Raw genomic sequence first — 17205 nt, 5'->3', positions numbered from 1 at the left:
ATGGCCAGGAATGTGGAACTCCATCCATGTCTCCTATGTGGTTAGCAGGGTCTGAAGCACTTGGACCATCTTCTTTTGCTTTCCCAGGTATATTAGCAGAGACCTGGATTGGAAGTGGAGCAGCCACAACTGGAACTTATATGGATGCCAGTATTGTAGGTGGTGGCTTAACCTGCCGACCCACAACACCATCCCCTATCTGTTCACTTTCAGAGCCTTGGCTGTGTTGCTTACATCTGCCCTGCTGTTCCCTCTTAGACTGATGTAGAACATGTCAGTGATTTATACTGTTCTGAAAGCCTCTCTCTCGTACTTCTTTGGGTGTGTTGCACATACGTACAGCGTGTAGGGAGGCCCAGAACTTGGGCATCTTCTCCAAATGTCTCTTCCCAGTGATTTTCCCATATTTAACTCTCAGGGAGGGGCCTTTGCTTTATTTCCCTAACCTGAAGCATGGAGTTCTGTCAGCTGTAGTCTTGTAGACAGGCGTCATGGCTTGGGGTGAAATGGTAAGAGGGAAATAAATAACAGGGAATTCCTTCCCACACTGTTCTCATATCAGGGACCCTCTTCCCGGTCCCTGTATGCTGTCAGGGGTTTCCTCCTGTGGTACTCTGGGACCACTCTGTTACTGTACAGTTTTATGACTAGGGCAACAGGAGAGAAAAAAAGAGGAAAGTAAAAATTTCCCCCATATTCTCCAGCAATGTGTATTTCCCTATACCCCTGGCTGAAAAGATGTACTCTCAGTATTTACTGATCATATCCGCTGCACAGTTTCTTTTTGTGGCCACACTGGCATGTAGAATTTGGTATTGTCCACAGTTTGAGGCATCTGCTGGGGTCTTGGAATGTTTCCTTCATGCTTGAGAGGGGCTGTTACATTCACATAAAATATTTATGTGACAAATGCACCCAATTTGTAGTTTGAATTTTGTGTCATGTATACCCTCATGTAACCACTTTCACACTGAATATATAGAACAATTTTTAGTCTCAAAAAGCCCCTGTGCTGCTTTGCATTCTTGGTTCTCCTACCCACCCTTCTCTGAATTGCCTTTGGTATTTCTTCAGGTTCTAAGTGTAGGAATGGGAGGCATATTCGATACGGATTGTTCTAGTTTAGAATTCATAACTATCCCATTACTTAGTTGCTTGAGATTGGATATTTTATGTAATATTTGAGAGCCTTGTCGTAGTGTTCTCATTTTAAAAGGCAGTTCAGGGCTGGCGCCACAGCTCACTAGACTAATCCTCCACCTGCAGCGCTGGCACCCCGGGTTCTAGTCCCAGTCGGGGCACCATATTCTGTCCCGGTTGCTCCTCTTCCAGTCCAGCTCTCCGCTGTGGCCCAGGAAGGCAGTGGAGGATGGCCCAAGTGCTTGGGCCCTGCACCCGCATGGGAGACCAGGAGAAGCACCTGGCTCCTGGCTTCGGATCGGCTTAGCGCACTGGCCGTAGCGGCCATTTGGGGGGTGAACCAACCGAAAGGAAGACCTTTCTCTCTCTCTCTCTCTCTCTCTCTCTCTCTCTCTCTGTCTAAATCTGCCTGTACACCCCCCCCCCCCAAAAAAAAAAGGCAGTTCAGGAAAGTGCTCTGGGGATTACTTGGGGTATATAAAGCACTTTGTACAGGAATTGGCATTCAGTGCATGCTGGGTCAGTGTTATTCTCCATCACCTCTTTGTGCCCTCTGCTGCAGTAGTGACCAAAATAGAGTATTTGGAAATATTTCTTACTTTATAACTTAGAGTCCTGGCAAAATATTGGTAGTTTGTCATTATTGTGCCACTATGGCCTACACAGAATTTTAAATAACGACTTGTTGGGAATGAAATGAAATGTTAATTCCCAGTATATAGTATGCACATTATCAAACTTAGATATACACACATATGCTTAAAAGAGGAGCTAGAAAATAGACAAAAAGTTGTTACATTGTCAGCTTGGGGGAACCACTGATCTGATTTCCGAGTCCCTTTGGCAGTGATCATATTCAGGGAGACCTTGACCCTGTTAAAATATCGAGGTGGCATCTTGGAATTAAAGTTTCTCTTAGTGATTTCATTAAACCAGTAACAGGTTTGGGAGCCCTTAGATGGAGCTGGTATTTGGTAACAGAACTCCATGCAGAAGAGGCAGTGGTTTAGACTCAAAGATCTGTCCATGTATTTGCAAGGCAGAGTGACAGAGATCTTCCATTTGCTTGTTGACTTCCCCCAACTGGCTGGACCAGGCTGAAAGGAGCCAGGAACTCCATCTTGGCTCCTATGTTGGTGGCAGGGTCCCACGTACTTGGGCCATCATCTGTGCCTTCCCAGATCTATTAAAAGGGAGTTGGATCAGAACCAGATTAAGTGGGACTTGAACTGGCACTTTGACATGGGTTGCCAAAACACAGGCCTCACAAGATGTTATTCTGAACAGTTCCTTAATTTTCCCTAGGCTTCCTACTCTCATGTACTGGAAGGTTGAGATGAAGATTGTTAGAAGGGTATCAGGGTCCTAGAAGTGAGGGCCTTGATTAGCAAAATGCTGGTGTGGATGGATGGGACTGTTTGCATATTTGTCTGGGAGGGGTATGAATAGGTGTGAGTTTTTCTGTGGTAATTGGTGCTGTTGAGAAACAATTGATAAGAGAGATCTCTTGTGACAGTTTTATATATGATTACTTTAAATCAATAGTTAATTCTGTGGTCTGACTATGGGAAAGTAAATGAGTTCACAGAGACCCTTTTTGACCTAAGAAATTTTTACGTGAAATATAAATAAGCTGGTTTGAGTCCCACTTACGGCGCTGTAACTATTTCTAGTGAATGAGTCAGGCTTTACTGATCTCTTATACCCTGTTGTTTTTAGCTAAAATTCCATTCCGAAATAGTAAACTCACTAGTACCATGGGAGATGGAGATATTTGTGACAGCCCTGAATGATAGAGCAGAAAACTTTGGTTTTATTTCACAGTGCTAGCTCGTCGTTCTAGAAATGAAAGAGCAATCTGCAATCATACATTGTAAGTTACTACATAGTAGAAATATTTTACTTTAAGTATTTCTGAAGTACTCTCTGACTTAAAAATGGCTTGAACTTCTTGAGCTATTTAGTGTATAAGATGCTAGAAATCTTTTTTTTAAAGATTTTTATTATTTATTTATTTATTTGAAAGAGTTACACAGAGAGGAGAGGCAGAGAGAGAGAGGTCTTCCATCTGATGGTTCACTCCCCAATTGCCTGCAACGGCTGGAGCTATGCTGATCTGAAGCCAGAAACCAGGAGCTTCTTCCAGGTCTCCCACATGGGTGCAGGGGCCCAAGGACTTGGGCCATCTTCTAGTGCTTTCCCAGACCATAGCAGAGAGCTGGATTAGAAGAGGAGCAGCTGGGACTAGAACCGGCACCTATATGGGATGCCGGCCCTTCAGGCCAGGGCATTATTAACCTGCTGTGCCACAGCACTGGCCCCGATGCTAGAAATCTTATTAGTTATATTTATTGTGCTCATATGGCAGTCTGGTAAATCTTAATTGCAAAAAAAAAAAAAAAGTTATTAGCATGTGATAGTATAGTGATTTATCTTTTAGAATTTAATTTCTCTTTGGCTCTTTTCAAATCCTGTAGAAATCTGGCCTATTGTGACACACTCCTTTTAAATAGTCTTGATCTTTATAAAGTTTTGTGTTCCCCTAGGGGAATAAAGAAATGGCCCAGGAAAGAAAACGTGGGACTGTTATTATGTAAATTTAAATTAACATAGAAGCTCATTAAATGTCAGTGAGATGCTGTTGCCTTAAAATGTTTTTTTCTCCCCTCAGAATCCCGCAACTATCACAAGAATACTCCTCAGCCACTTCAATTGGGATAAGGAAAAGCTAATGGAAAGGTAAGGAATTATTGTCTGCTTTGTATTTAGAAGAGATACAAGAACTCTGTGGAACCAAATTTACCAGCAGCAAGTAAGGAAGTGATGTATCTGCCAGTGCGTGAATAAACTGCCTGTGCCAATCGTAAATGCTGTCATTGCTCGTGGTCCTCATCTATAAGTTTTGAAGTTTTTAGGGAATTGAGAGTTAATTTTTTTTTTTTTTAAGATTTATTTTATTTATTTGAAAGAGTTACAGAGAGAGGTAGAGACAGAGAGAGAGGTCTTCCATCTGCTGGTTCACTTCCCAGATGGTCACAACGGCTGGAGCTGTGTCGATCCGAAGCCAGGAGCCAGATGCTTCCTCCAGGTCTCCCACCCGGGTGCAGGGCCCAAGGACTTGGGCCATCTTCTGCTGCTTTCCCAGGCCACAGCAGAGAGCTGGATCGGAAGTGGAGCAGCCGGGACTAGAACCGGCACCCATGTGGGATGCCTGTGCTTTGGGCCAGGGCTCTAACCCACTGTGCCTCTTCTTTGGGAGATAGGAACTGTACTTCAGTATGTTCAACATATATTCTCTTTAGACCCAAGAACTGTAACTTGGTTGAAAAGAAAAAGATGTTGTATTGAAGCATAAGAATAAGATCTTCCTTTAATTACTTAAAAAGAGTTCATACAAAACTTTATTTTTTAAAAAAGCTTTATTTTATTTATTTGAAAGAGTTACACAGAGAGGAGAGGTAGAGAGGCAGAGAGAGAATGAATGAGAGAGAGAGAGGGAGGTCTTCCATCCTCTAGTTCACTCCCCAATTGGCCGCAACAGCCGGAGCTGTACTGATCTTAAGCCAGGTGCCAGGAACTTCTTGCTGTTCTCCCACGTGGGTTTAGGGGCCCAAGTACTTGGGCCATCTTCTACTGCTATCCCAGGCTATAGCAGAAAGGTGGATCGGAAGTGGAGCAGCCGGGTCTCAGACCGGCGCCCATATGGGATGCTGGTGCTTCAGGTCAGGGCGTTGACCCGCTGCGCCACAGCACTGGCCTCCTTACAAAACTTTTAAACTGTTAAGCACATTAATGATATTTAATTAAAACAAAATTGAGAAGTTGTCTGGGTTTGCTAGCCACCAAACTAGTTTTGGCTTGGGTTAGTTTTCTGGTTTCAGAGTAGGATTCTGCTCCATTGGGTATTTTTAATATTTTATCTCTGAAACTTTTTAATTCTTGCTACAGCACAATGAAAGCTACTGAGACCAAATGACACTATATTGATTTTTTTTAAATACGATGTGTAGGTTTTTTTTTTTTTTTTTTTTTTTTTTGACAGAGTGGACTGTGAGAGAGAGAAACAGAAGGGTCTTCCTTTTTGCTGTTGGTTCACCCCCCAATGGCCGCTGCGGCCGGCGCACTGCAGTGATCCGAAGCCAAGAGCCAGGTGCTTCTCCTGGTCTCCCATGCGGGTGCAGGGCCCAAGGACCTGGGCCATCCTCCACTGCCCTCCCGGGCCATAGCAGAAAGCTGGCCTGGAAGAGGGGCAACTGGAACAGGTGTGCCGGTGCCGTAGGCGGAGGATTAACCTATTGAGCTGCGGCGCCGGCCAGGTTTTTTTTTTAAGATTATTTATTTGAAAGAGTTACGCAGAGAGAGAGAGAGAGAAATCTTCCTTCTGCTGGTTCACTCCCCAGTTGGCTGCAACAGCCAGAGTTGCGCCGATCCGAAGCCGGGAGCCAGGAGTTTCCTCCAGGTCTTCCCATGTAGGTGCAGGAGCCCAAGGACATTTTTAGTGGATGGCACTTCATAGTCAAACAGGATGGAAATTTTCACTTGTGAAAAATTTCCTCTGTCATCCATCTTCTGATACGATGAGTTTGCAGGTCTTTTGCTGTGGCATAGTAGGCTAAGTTAAGCCTCCACCTCTCGCACTGGCATCCCATATGGGCACCAGTTCGTGTGCCAGCTGCCCCTCTTCTGATCCAACTCTTCTGCTTATAATCTGAGAAAGCAGTGGAAGATGGACCAAGCGTACCCGTGTGGGAGTCCTGGAGAAAGTTCCTTGCTCCTGGCCTTGGATTGAATCAGCTCAGCCTTGGCCTTTGAAGCCATTTGAGGAGTGATCCAGCAGATAGAAAACCTTTCTGTTGCTCTCTCCTCTTTGTAACTACCTCTCAAATAAATTAAAAAAAAAAAAAAAAATATAGTACCAAAGTATCTTAGGCTTGTTAAAATTTGGTGAAAAGCGGCCGGCGCCGTGGCTCAACAGGCTAATCCTCCGCCTTGCGGCGCCGGCACACCGGGTTCTAGTCCCGGTTGGGGCACCGATCCTGTCCCGGTTGCCCCTCTTCCAGGCCAGCTCTCTGCTGTGGCTAGGGAGTGCAGTGGAGGATGGCCCAAGTCCTTGGGTCCTGCACCCCATGGGAGACCAGGAGAAGCACCTGGCTCCTGCCATCGGAACAGCGCGGTGCGCCGGCCGCAGCGCGCTACCGCGGCGGCCATTGGAGGGTGAACCAACGGCAAAAGGAAGACCTTTCTCTCTGTCTCTCTCTCTCACTGTCCACTCTGCCTGTCAAAAAAAAAAAAAAAAAATTGGTGAAAAGTAATCCCTATTTTAAACCATTAGAGTAAAATGCAAAAATAAAACAACAGTGAGATACAACAATGTTCACTTTGATGTATAAGTATATACTCTGTTCTTGAGAGAACAGCTAACTCTTCAGTGACAGCAGTGGAAGTGATGGTACATGGATGCCTCAGTGGAGAAGGAAACGGCATCAAGCTAGAATACTCTGTTTATAAAGAATGTGGGGGCCGGTGCTGTGGCATAGCAGGTAAGGCCACTGCCTGCAGTGCCAGCTTCCAATGTGGGTCCCGGTTCGGGTCCCGGCTGTTCCACTTCTGATCCAGCTCTCTGCTCTGGCCTGGAAAAGCAGAAGATGGCCCAAGTCGTTGGGCCCCTGCACCCACGTAGGAGACCCAGAGAAGGCTCCTGGCTTCAGATCAGAACAGCTCTGGCTGTTGTGGCCAATTGGAGTGAATTAGTGGATGGAAGATTCTCTCTCTCTCTCTCTCTCTAACTCTGCCTTTCAAATAAATAAATAAATCTTTAAAAAAAAAAAAAAAAGAATGTGTTTTCTTTTTAAGACTGATTTATTTCTTTGAAAGGCAGAGTTAGAGGAAAAGAACCATCCCCTGGTTCCTTCCCTAAATGACTGCAGTGGCTGGGCCTGGGTTAGGCCAAAGCTGGGAGCTGCTTCTTGGTTTCCTACAGGGGTACAGGATCCCAAGCACTTGGGACATCTTCTGCTGCTTTCCCAGGCACAGTAGCAGGGGGATGGATTGGAAGTGGAGTAGCTGGATTTGAACTGGTGCCCATGTGGGGTGTTGGATCTGTAGGCACTGGTTTTATCTGCTGTGGCACATCGCTGGCCCCATGGATGACACTTAGAAACATTTTGTGTAAAAAGAAGACTGTTCTGAATTAATACTTACAAGTATATGTTTCTCTGTAGTAAAATTCAAAAACAGGCACAAGTAAGCTGAATTTTAAAGAAATACAGGGCAGTGATTGCCTTGTTAGTAGAGGGCCTTTCCCCTGGGAATGAGTTAGGGGCTCCTGGAGTACCGGCAGTGTTCTGCTTGTGCTCAGTGCTCTTTGTTAAAGTTTTAAGCTGCTTGTTTATGTTTATGTACCTTATTAGGATTGCATTATTTTACAGTAAAAATGTTGAGGAGCAGACTTTTGCCTTGCTAGCTTTAAAGACCCCAGGTGTCCACACCACAGTGTTGGGCTAAGCACCTGACTCCAGCTTCCTGTTGATGCAGATTTGGGGAGGTAGCAGTGATGGTATTTGCAGGCATTTGAGAAGTGAACCAGTGGAAGGGAGTGCATGCTATTTGTGTGTGTGTATCTGTTTGTCTCTCTCAACCTGTCAGATTAGTAAAGAAAAATTTTAATTGGAAAAATAATTTTAAAGCACATTTCTACAAGCATATGGAAGGGAGCAACTCTTTCTGTTCAGATAATTAGCAGTACCTTTGGGATGGTATTGTGAATGAACAGGTTAAACAGTGTTAATTCTGGTCCCAGCTATTCTACTTTGGATCTTGTTCTTGGTAATGGGGCTTGGAAAGAAGCCAAAGATGGCCCAAGTTACTGGTTCCCTGCCGCCCATTTGGAAGACCCTGAAGATGCTCCTTGCTTCCACCTGGCCCAGCCCTGACTGCTCATCCATTTGGGGAGCGAACCAGTGAATGGAAGCGCGATTCTCTCTCTCTCTCTCTCTCTCTCTCTCTCTCTCTCTCTCTGCCTTTCAAATACCTGCAGGTCGATCTAGCTTATTACCAGGAGTGTCCTCATTGCCTTCCTAGACTGTGATAAGAAATCTATTGAAACCTTAACTCTGACCATGTCAGTTCATTTTATAGCTTCCACCACCTTTGTGGTTCCTGCCACATCAAAGCTATACTCTTCACTTCATCCTTCATGTCTCGTTTGTTTTAAATGCCCTTTACAACTGTCTAGACTGGGCCGAAGCCAAGAACTAGGACGTCTGTCCCTGTCTCCATCTGGTACTCCTATGTGAGTGGCAGGGACAAAAGCATCTGACTCTCCAAGGAAGCAGGATCAGGGGTAGAGGTGCCAGGATTCCATCGTAGGCACTTCAGTGGGGGTTTAAGATTTATTTATTTATTTCATTGTTAGAGTTATAGAGAGAGAACCTCAATGGCCAGGGCTGAGCCAGGCTGAAGCCAGGAGCTAGGAACTTCATCCAGGTCCTCCATGCAGCAGGTCAAAGCTGCAGTCATAAAATACCCCTTTTGGTCTACATCCTAAACTTTATTGCCGCTGCTCTTGAGTTTTGATCATGTAAGGAAGCTTCACATTAGCATGTTTCAGTTTACCAGTTCTCTTTTTTACATTTTTTGTTTATTTATTTATTTATTTTTTGCTGACAGACATGTTTTATTGAACACCTTGTACTTTTTTTTTTTTTTTTTTTTTTTTTGGACAGGCAGAGTGGACAGTGAGAGAGACAGAGAGAAAGGTCTTCCTTTTCCGTTGGTTCACCCCCTAATGGCCGCTGCGGCCGGTGTGCTGTGGCTGGCGCACCGCGCAGATCCGAAGCCAGGAGCCAGGTGCTTCTCCTGGTCTCCCATGGGGTGCAGGGCCCAAGCACTTGGGCCATCCTCCACTGCACTCCAGGGCCACAGCAGAGAGCTGGACTGGAAGGGGAGCAACCGGGACAGAAACCGGCGCCCTGACAGCTCACTGAAAGCACAGCTTGTATCTCAGTCCCATGGTGCTTCACATGGCAAGGGCCCAGATTCTTGGGCCATCTTTTGCTTTTCCCAGGCCATTAGCAGGGAGCTGGATCATAAGTGGAGCAGCCAGGACAGGAAGGAACACTCACACTGGATGCTCTTGTCATAGGTGGTGGTTTTACTCTGTAAGCTACAATGCTGACCCCACTACCTTGGTTTTTTTTATTATTCTTGTTTTAGCACGGTTGGATTTTAAACAGTTGCTTGGTTTATGGGCTTTCAATATTTGCAGCTTAAAGAGCTCCATTAAATCCATTGCAGAAACATCTAGATAATAAAAGGTTGTTTATTGTGCTGGTGGAAACCGTTTTGTTGTTGTTGATTGAAAGCACACTCACTGCTGCATGAATGACAAGTAGTACGCTTCATTTTCTTTTGTTTTTATTTATTTGGGGTGGGAGGATTGACTCAACTCCCTGAATACCCACAACAGGCATGGCTGGGCAGCTGAAGCCAGGAACTAGGAACTCACTCCTGCGGCCCAATGTGGGTGGCAGGAACCCAGCTACTTGAGCTCACTTGCTGCCTCACAGGGTACACATTAGCAGGCAGCTGGGATCAGGAACTGGAGACAGCAGTTGAAACCAGGCAATTCAGATGGAGGACATAGGTGTCCCATCTACTAGGCTAAATGGCTCCCCTGATGTCGTTTTCTAAGTAAAAGTGTAAGACAGGAAGAAAAGACTGTTGAGTCGAGGGTATAGACTTCCCTGGAATGTTCATATTCAGACAAAGGGCACAGAGGCCATTGTCTTTGTTTTCTTTGACTTAAAAGATAATCTTTTAGGGGCAGGTGCTTGGTGCAGTGGTTAAGACACCACGTAGGATGCCTATATGCTTTTATCAGAGTGCCTGATTTTAGTTTAACCCTGTTAGCATTTCCAGTTCTCTGCTAATGCTTACTCTGAAGTACTTTGGTGCCTGCTGCCAACATAGGAGACCAAGATTGAATTCTGGACTTCTGGCTTCAGTCTGATTCAGCCCTGGTTGTTGTGGGTATTTGGGGAGTGAACCAGAGGATGAGTGACCTCTCTCAGTCTCTTTGCCTTTCATGCATAATAGAAGTTTTGGACTTCGTGAAGGTCGGGGTGTAGGGGTGAGAAACAGGTGAATAAGTTAAAACATTTTGTATACTCTTCCCAGTTGTTGACCACAGGTTAAGAACTCATGTGTTAGAAGAGCTAAATAAAATTGAATGATCATATTAAAGCTAGAATCCATGGGCAGGCGCCAGTGAGTGAGGTTGTTTCCCTGGGTGTGGCTGGAACACACAGTGAGTCCAGTGACTGCCTTGGAATTCCATGTGAGGATCAGTGATCTTCTTCAGAAATGCTTTTTGAGGGTGGGTGTTGTGGCACAGCAGGTTAAGTCTTTGCTTGGAATGCCTGCCTAATCTGCTTCAGATCCAGCTTCCTGCTACTGCAAGCCCTGGGGAGTAGCAGGTGATGGCTTAAGTACTTGGATCACTGCCACCTCTGTGGGAGACTTGGTTGGAATTCTGGGCTCCTGGCTTCAGCCTGTGCCAGCTGTTGTGAGCGTTTGTAGCTTGAAACGGGATGGAAGATAACCCTATCAAGAACAGCAACAACAACAAAACATATATCTATATATTTAAAAATGTATATGTATTGATAATGGTTAAAGCTGGGTGATGGGAATTTTCTGTTCTCTTGCGTTCCTGTGGTTGAAGTTTTTCTATAAGGTGTGAGAACTTTCTTGGAAGATGGCATATTTCACTGTGTTGGTTATGACTTTGTTAAGCCCCAGGAGTTATCTTACATCTGTTCTACTACTCTTGGTTCCTTAATCTGCTGCCTTTGGTGCTGCTGCTATGGCATAGTGGGTTGGGCCTCTACCTGAAGCCCCTGCATCCCATATGGGCACTCCCACTTCCAGTTTAGCTCTTGTCTGGCCTGTTCCACTTCTAGTCTAGCTCCCTGCTGGTTGCCTGGAAGGGCAAGTGCTTGGGCCCCTGCACCCATGTGGGGAACCCAGAGGAGGCTTCTGGCTTGGGTTGGTCCAGCCCTGGCCATTGTGGCCATTTGGAGAGTGAACCACTAGATGGAGGATCTCTCTCTCTCTGTCTGTCTGTCTCTCTCTCTCTCTCCCTTTCCCCTGACTCTGCCTCTCAAATAAATAGATTAAACAAACAAACAAACAAACAAACTGCCTTCATCATGGCTCAGAACCAAAATAAAATATTAAAGAAAGATTCTCAGAAATCACACTGAGTGCTTGCTGCAGCTTGAAGCAGTTTTAAATATTAGCAGCTTCCTTGCCAAGTGAATCCCCCCCTCCCCGCTTTGCTTAGTAGCAGTACACTCTGAATTTTATTACAGTGTCATTTTTGTTAGGTTTATTTGTATGAAAATTTACATTCTACTTCAGGAACCCTTTTTAAATTTACATTTGTATTGAAGTAACAGTTTTAATAGTCTGATAGTTTTGCAAGAGGTTTAAATGGATTCCAGTTGATTTTAAGTCCCCCCCCCCCAAATCAGGCTGCTCCACTTCAATTCTGCTTGCTGCTAATTATGCTAATTAGCCTGGGAAACCCCAGCAGCAGAAAATGGCTCCTGCCACCCATGGGGGGGCCCTGATGAAATTCCTGGCTTTCACCTGGCCCAGCCCTTGCTGTTGCAGCCATTTGGGGAGTTAGCCAGCCAATGAACGATCGTTTGGACTGTCTGTCCCTCTCTCTGTAACATTTTTTTAAAAAGAATTTTACGTGAAAAAGTGTTCCAAACTCTTGAGTTCAGTCTGTTTCCCCTGAAGAGAAAGACTGTCTACTTCCTTTACCTTGATCAATTATTTACAGTGTTGTGCTCCACCATGTCTGCTTGGTTTTTTCTTTGGTAGTGAGGATTACGGGGGAATGTTCTCGGGGTATCTGTTCTCTTGTTTGATATCACTATCTGAATACTTTCATGCCTTGTGTTTTATTTTTTATTTTCATAAATTTGAGGCAGTTCTTGATCATATGATTTAAATTAATTTTACTGTTCCTTTGTTTGACGTTTTTGGTTGAATACCTATTTTAAGTGGAAAAAACCCCCACCATTGGAAGAGGAGATACTACAGCAACTGAGACGTGAAAATTTTGATTCCTAAAAGGGGTAGAGAGGCCATGGGTCATTTTAAGTGCTTGCTTAGAACTATTTAAGGTATAGAATAGTTGTGGCTGTTTTATAGACTTCTGAAATTGAACCCTGACACCAGAAAATTGTGACATGAAAATGTTAAGATTAAACATGAATTCCTGGGGGGCTGGGCATGTGGCTTAGTGGATTAAGCTGTTTGCAACACCAGATCCCATATCAGCACAGATTCAAGTCCTGGACTCCCTACTAATGCACCTGAGAAAGCAGCTGAAGATGGTCCAAGTACTTGGGCCCCTCCCACCTATGTGGGAGACCCAGATGAAGCTTCTTTCTTCAGCCTAGCCCATTCCTGGCCTTCCCAGAGCTGCATCAGGAGTGGAGCAGCTGGTACTGGAAGCAGTGCTCTTGGTATGCCAGCGTTGTTTAGCCCACTGTGCCACTACTGGTGTATGAGCAGTGTGGGAGGGTCCATGCCACAATGGGTGGGGGGTAGACAGGAGTGCCGGCATACATTTTTAAAGGCTGTAACTGTTCCTGCCTTGAAATTTATTATTTAGTAGCTTGTCTAGCAGATAAGTAAAATGAAAAGTTAAGGTCTAGATTTTCTGCAAAGTTGTCTGATTAAATGCTGGTTTTGCTCAACTGTACATATATTTCTGTGAACATTATGAATGAATAAGAGACAAAACAGAATTTGCAACCTAGGAAACAGAAAGTTTGACAGTCTTTTGTTTATGCTGACAAACATTAATTGCCTGTATTAACACTCTTGTTCCAGAGACGTCTAGCCCATGAGAGTGGGGATCCCTTTCCCATGCCCCGCCTGCTGAGGAAAAGGCTAGGCTTTCCCTGGGCCGTCCTCCTTTCTCTGTCATTGCCACAAAAAGGCAAGCAGGCTTGCCGAAGAGCAGGGTCCCGTGTAGCCCTCTGCAGCTGCCCTTCAGGAGCAGTGTGTGCTTACCAGGGACTCAGTCCTTTGTCATTGTGGTCTGATTGCCACAGGCAGCGGTGAGGAACTCTCCAGTACCCTGTGGGGAGTTAGGAACCCTGTATTCCTGAGCATAGCCGTCTTCAATAAAACTCATAAAGTGGAATAAACCACAGGTTCTTTGTTCTCTGAAGAAAATTAATGTGAACATAGACTGCGACAGGAGGGATCAAAGATGAGCTGATAAAACAGCATAGCAGAAGGAAGCTGGCAGAACTAGGGGAAGTTGAAGGAACAAATCATAATCTTGTCAAACTGGAAACCGCAGTAGCAGCAGAGACTGGGAGAGATCTGGAGGGCACGAGAAGGTCAGAGGTGGTGCTGACCAGTTGCAGGCATGAGGGCAGGTGCCAGGCTGGCTGCAGACCAAGCAGAAGTTGCTTGACCAGACCAGGCCTGAGTGGTGTTTCAAAGGGACAGCTCATTGCTCAGACTGCTAAACTTCACAGAGAAGAAAGGAAAAAAAACACCTATTTTATATGCCAGGAGAGAATGATTTGAATTACAGGGTGAGAGAAACTGGTTTTTGCCACAGACTTCTCAATAACAATTGGTAGCAGGGAAAAAATGAAACATTCCTATCTACATGAGACAGAAAGGGTTTTGGCCAGTTTGAACCTTTGAGTACATTTAAACATTAGAAATATGTCTAAGTAGGGTGATGAAGTTTAGGAAACAAAAGCAGTTTTTATACAAGAAAAACAATGGAGCAGGCATTTTGGTTCAGCTGCTGAAGTCACCCTTGGGATGCCAGCATTCCATACTGGAGTGCCAGTTCAGCTCCTGCTAACAGCCCTGGGAGGTGGCAGGTAATGGCTGGAGTGCTTCAGTTTTAGCCACCCCTCCCTGGGTCTTCTGTTTGGCCCATACCCAGATGTTGCAGCTATTTGGGGAGTGAACCAGCTGATGAAAGGTTTCCCTTCCCTCTTCTTCCTCTCTCACTTCCTGTTACTCTTTGAAATAAATAAATCTTTAAGAAAATGAAAGGGGTCAGCATTGCGGTTCAATGGGTTAATCCACCAGTTGTGAACACCAGCATCCCATAATAGAGTGACTGTTTTGAGTCCTAGCTGCTCCATTTCTGATTCAGCTCCCTGCTAATGAGCCTGTAAAAAACAATTTTTTAAATAAAAAAGCTAGGCGTTACCTGCATTGCTGATGTTTTATATGAACCCTGGTTGAGTCCTGGCCACTCTACTTCTGATCTAGCTCCCTGCTAATGCTCCTGGGAAATTCGCTGATGATGGCCCAAGTCCCAGGCTTCTGGCTTCCATCTGACCCAGCCCCAGCCATTATGGCCGTTTGGGGAGCAAACCGGTGGATAGAAGATCTCTTCTTTCTTGGTAACTCTGCCTTTTAAATAAATAAATATTAAGATTAATTAATATTAAATATTTTTAAAACAAATGTAATTAATTGAAAAATATATAGAAAATTAAAGTTTTAATCCAAGGAAAGTTCCAGGAAGTTCTAACCAAAATGTCAGGGTTAAGTGTCAGGTTCTGTAATGTAAGAACAATTAATGTGTTATTTAAGGTAAATTAGCTTAAGTTTATTGCTACGCAAGCAGCTCCTAGTAATAGTCAATTAGATTTCAAAATCTTCCATAAGACCATTTTGAGTTCAGGAGTAAAAAAACCTTATTATAAATGCAAATAACAACAAAAGCTGGGCAGCCTTTTGTCCTGGCTGTGAAGATGCTCGTGAGGCAGCACTGGAGCTCTGTTGACTCCAGCTTCCTGAGCAGCAGTGGTGATAGCTGAGTCTGAGTTCCTGCCACCCACACAGAAGATGTGGATTGGGTTCAGGGCTCTCAGCTGGCCTGACTCTGGCAGTTGCAGGAATTGAGACAGTAAACCCATCTCTCAGGCAGAGTGGACAGTGAGAGAGAGACAGAGAGAAAGGTCTTCCTTTGCCATTGGTTCACCCTCCAGTGGCTGCCATGGCAGGCGCGCTGCAACAGGCGCACTGCGCCGATCCGAAGGCAGGAGCCAGGTGCTTCACCTGGTCTCCCATGGGGTGCAGGGCCCAAGCACTTGGGCCATCCTCCACTGCACTCCTGAGCCACAGCAGAGAGCTGGCCTGGAAGAGGGGCAACCGGGACAGGATCCTGCGCCCCGACCGGGACTAGAACCTGGTGTGCCGGCGCCGCAGGCGGAGGATTAGCCTAGTGAGCCACGGCGCCAGCAAAATTCATGTAGTTCTAACAAATGAAATTAATATAGTAGGAAAAAAAATATTTGGAGACCTACAATTTCCAAGAATATGAGTGAATTGCTTGTTTATCTGAGCAATGTTTGAAAGTTCTTCAGGGGGTTCTAAAATTGATTCAGGAAGCTATAAACTCCAGTATCTTGTGTCATTAAGAAATATACCTAGGGGTGGGCATTTAGCCTACTGATTACATTTCCTGCATCCCGTATTGGAATACCTGAGTTCAAGTTCCAGCTCTGGCTCCAACCATTGTGGGCATTTAGGGAGTGAACCAGCAAATGGGAGCTCCCTCTCTCCCTGTCCTCTCCCTTTCTACCTCATGGCCATCCAAAGAAATGAATAATTAACCAAAAAATGCAAATAAACCTAAAGCAAAGGAATTCAGCTTGGCAGTAAAAGACCTTAAAATATTTGAAAAAATTTTAGGGCCTATTTAGTGGGGGAAAAAAAGTGTAAAACTATTGGAAGACAAAATAAGAGAAGGAATAAGTAAATTGAGAAAATATCTTGTTGTTTTCTAGGAAGACTCAATGTTATGAAGAGTCAGTTCTTCCCTCAGTCACTGTAGTCGCAATGTTAAGTGTAATGAAAATTCCAAGAGGGCTTGTCTCTCTCACAGATGACTGTCTGCTAACTTAAAGAAGAGCCAAGGAATTCTGTAGAAGATGATGATAATGGGACCCCTGTCAGATAGAATTAATCAAAAAGTAAGAGTGCAAAGAAGTAAGTGGAACATCCAGGAACACGTTACTGACTGGGGACCCGTGGGGAAGGGTGTCTGTGACCACAGGGAGAGGTGGGCTAATGAGCTGGTCTTCTGGAAGAAGCTGAGCGTCGGTAGCAGGCAGCTTCTGGACACTGAGGCTCCGGAGAAAACATGATTACAAATTCAGTGATGTGGAGAGTACAGACTGAGGAGCTGTCAGAGAAGGTGTACTTGATGTCGTAAGGTTTCGGCCGAATCCTAGAGGTTCAGATAAACCACCCTTCAGTCAATTATTAGATCAGCTTACTCCATATTGCACAAAAGAAGTTCCAAGTGAATCAGCTGTTGTCCTGGTAATAGCTCAAAGGAAAGATCTAATCATTAATAGATTTTCTTAAAAATTTTGGGGTATGGAGGTCATTAAACTTTCAATATTTCATTTGACAGAGAGTATGTGCTCTCATGTGGGTGGCATGGATAGCTAGTGGATATGTCACAGCTGCCTCCCAGGATGCATAACTGGGATGGTACCTGCATGCATCCCATTAGGGATGCTGGCATGCCAACTGGTGTCTTGACTACTAGACCAAATGCCCACCCCTTTCAGTCTTTTAAAACTTAGTATGGGGGCCAGTGCTGTGGTGTAGTAGGTTAATCCTGCGCCTGTGGTGCCGGCATCCCATATAGGCGCCGGTTCTAGTCCCGGCTGCTCCTCTTCCAATCCAGTTCTCTGCTGTGGCCCAGGAGGGCAATCGAGGATGGCCCAAGTGCTTGAGCCCCTGCACCCACATGGGAGACTGGGAAGAAGCACCTGGCTTCGGATCAGTGCAGCTCTGGCCATTGTGGATCAACGGATGGAAGACCTTTCTTTCTGTCTCTCCCTCTTATTGTCTGTAGCTCTACCTCTCAAATGAATAATAAAATCTTTAAAAAAGAACTTAGTATGAACATTAGAAATTACAATAAGGTTTTGCATAGTAGATTTACTGACTGACATAAATAAACACCTTTAAACAAGGTTG

At 44.9% G+C, this 17205-nt stretch overlaps 1 protein-coding gene across 1 annotated transcript in view; it reads left to right on the top strand.

Moving 5' to 3' along the window:
• The window catches only part of ARIH1 (ariadne RBR E3 ubiquitin protein ligase 1), a 103808-nt gene that overhangs the window by 41120 nt on the left and 45483 nt on the right, over window positions 1-17205 (top strand). Inside the window, 1 exon segment of the mRNA XM_062206501.1 lies at window positions 3812-3879. Coding sequence (XP_062062485.1) covers window positions 3812-3879 — 68 coding nt within the window.

Source organism: Lepus europaeus, chromosome 11, assembly GCF_033115175.1.
Source record: "Lepus europaeus isolate LE1 chromosome 11, mLepTim1.pri, whole genome shotgun sequence".
NCBI classification, from domain to species: domain Eukaryota; kingdom Metazoa; phylum Chordata; class Mammalia; order Lagomorpha; family Leporidae; genus Lepus; species Lepus europaeus.
This window is presented reverse-complemented; position numbering and strand designations above follow the sequence as displayed.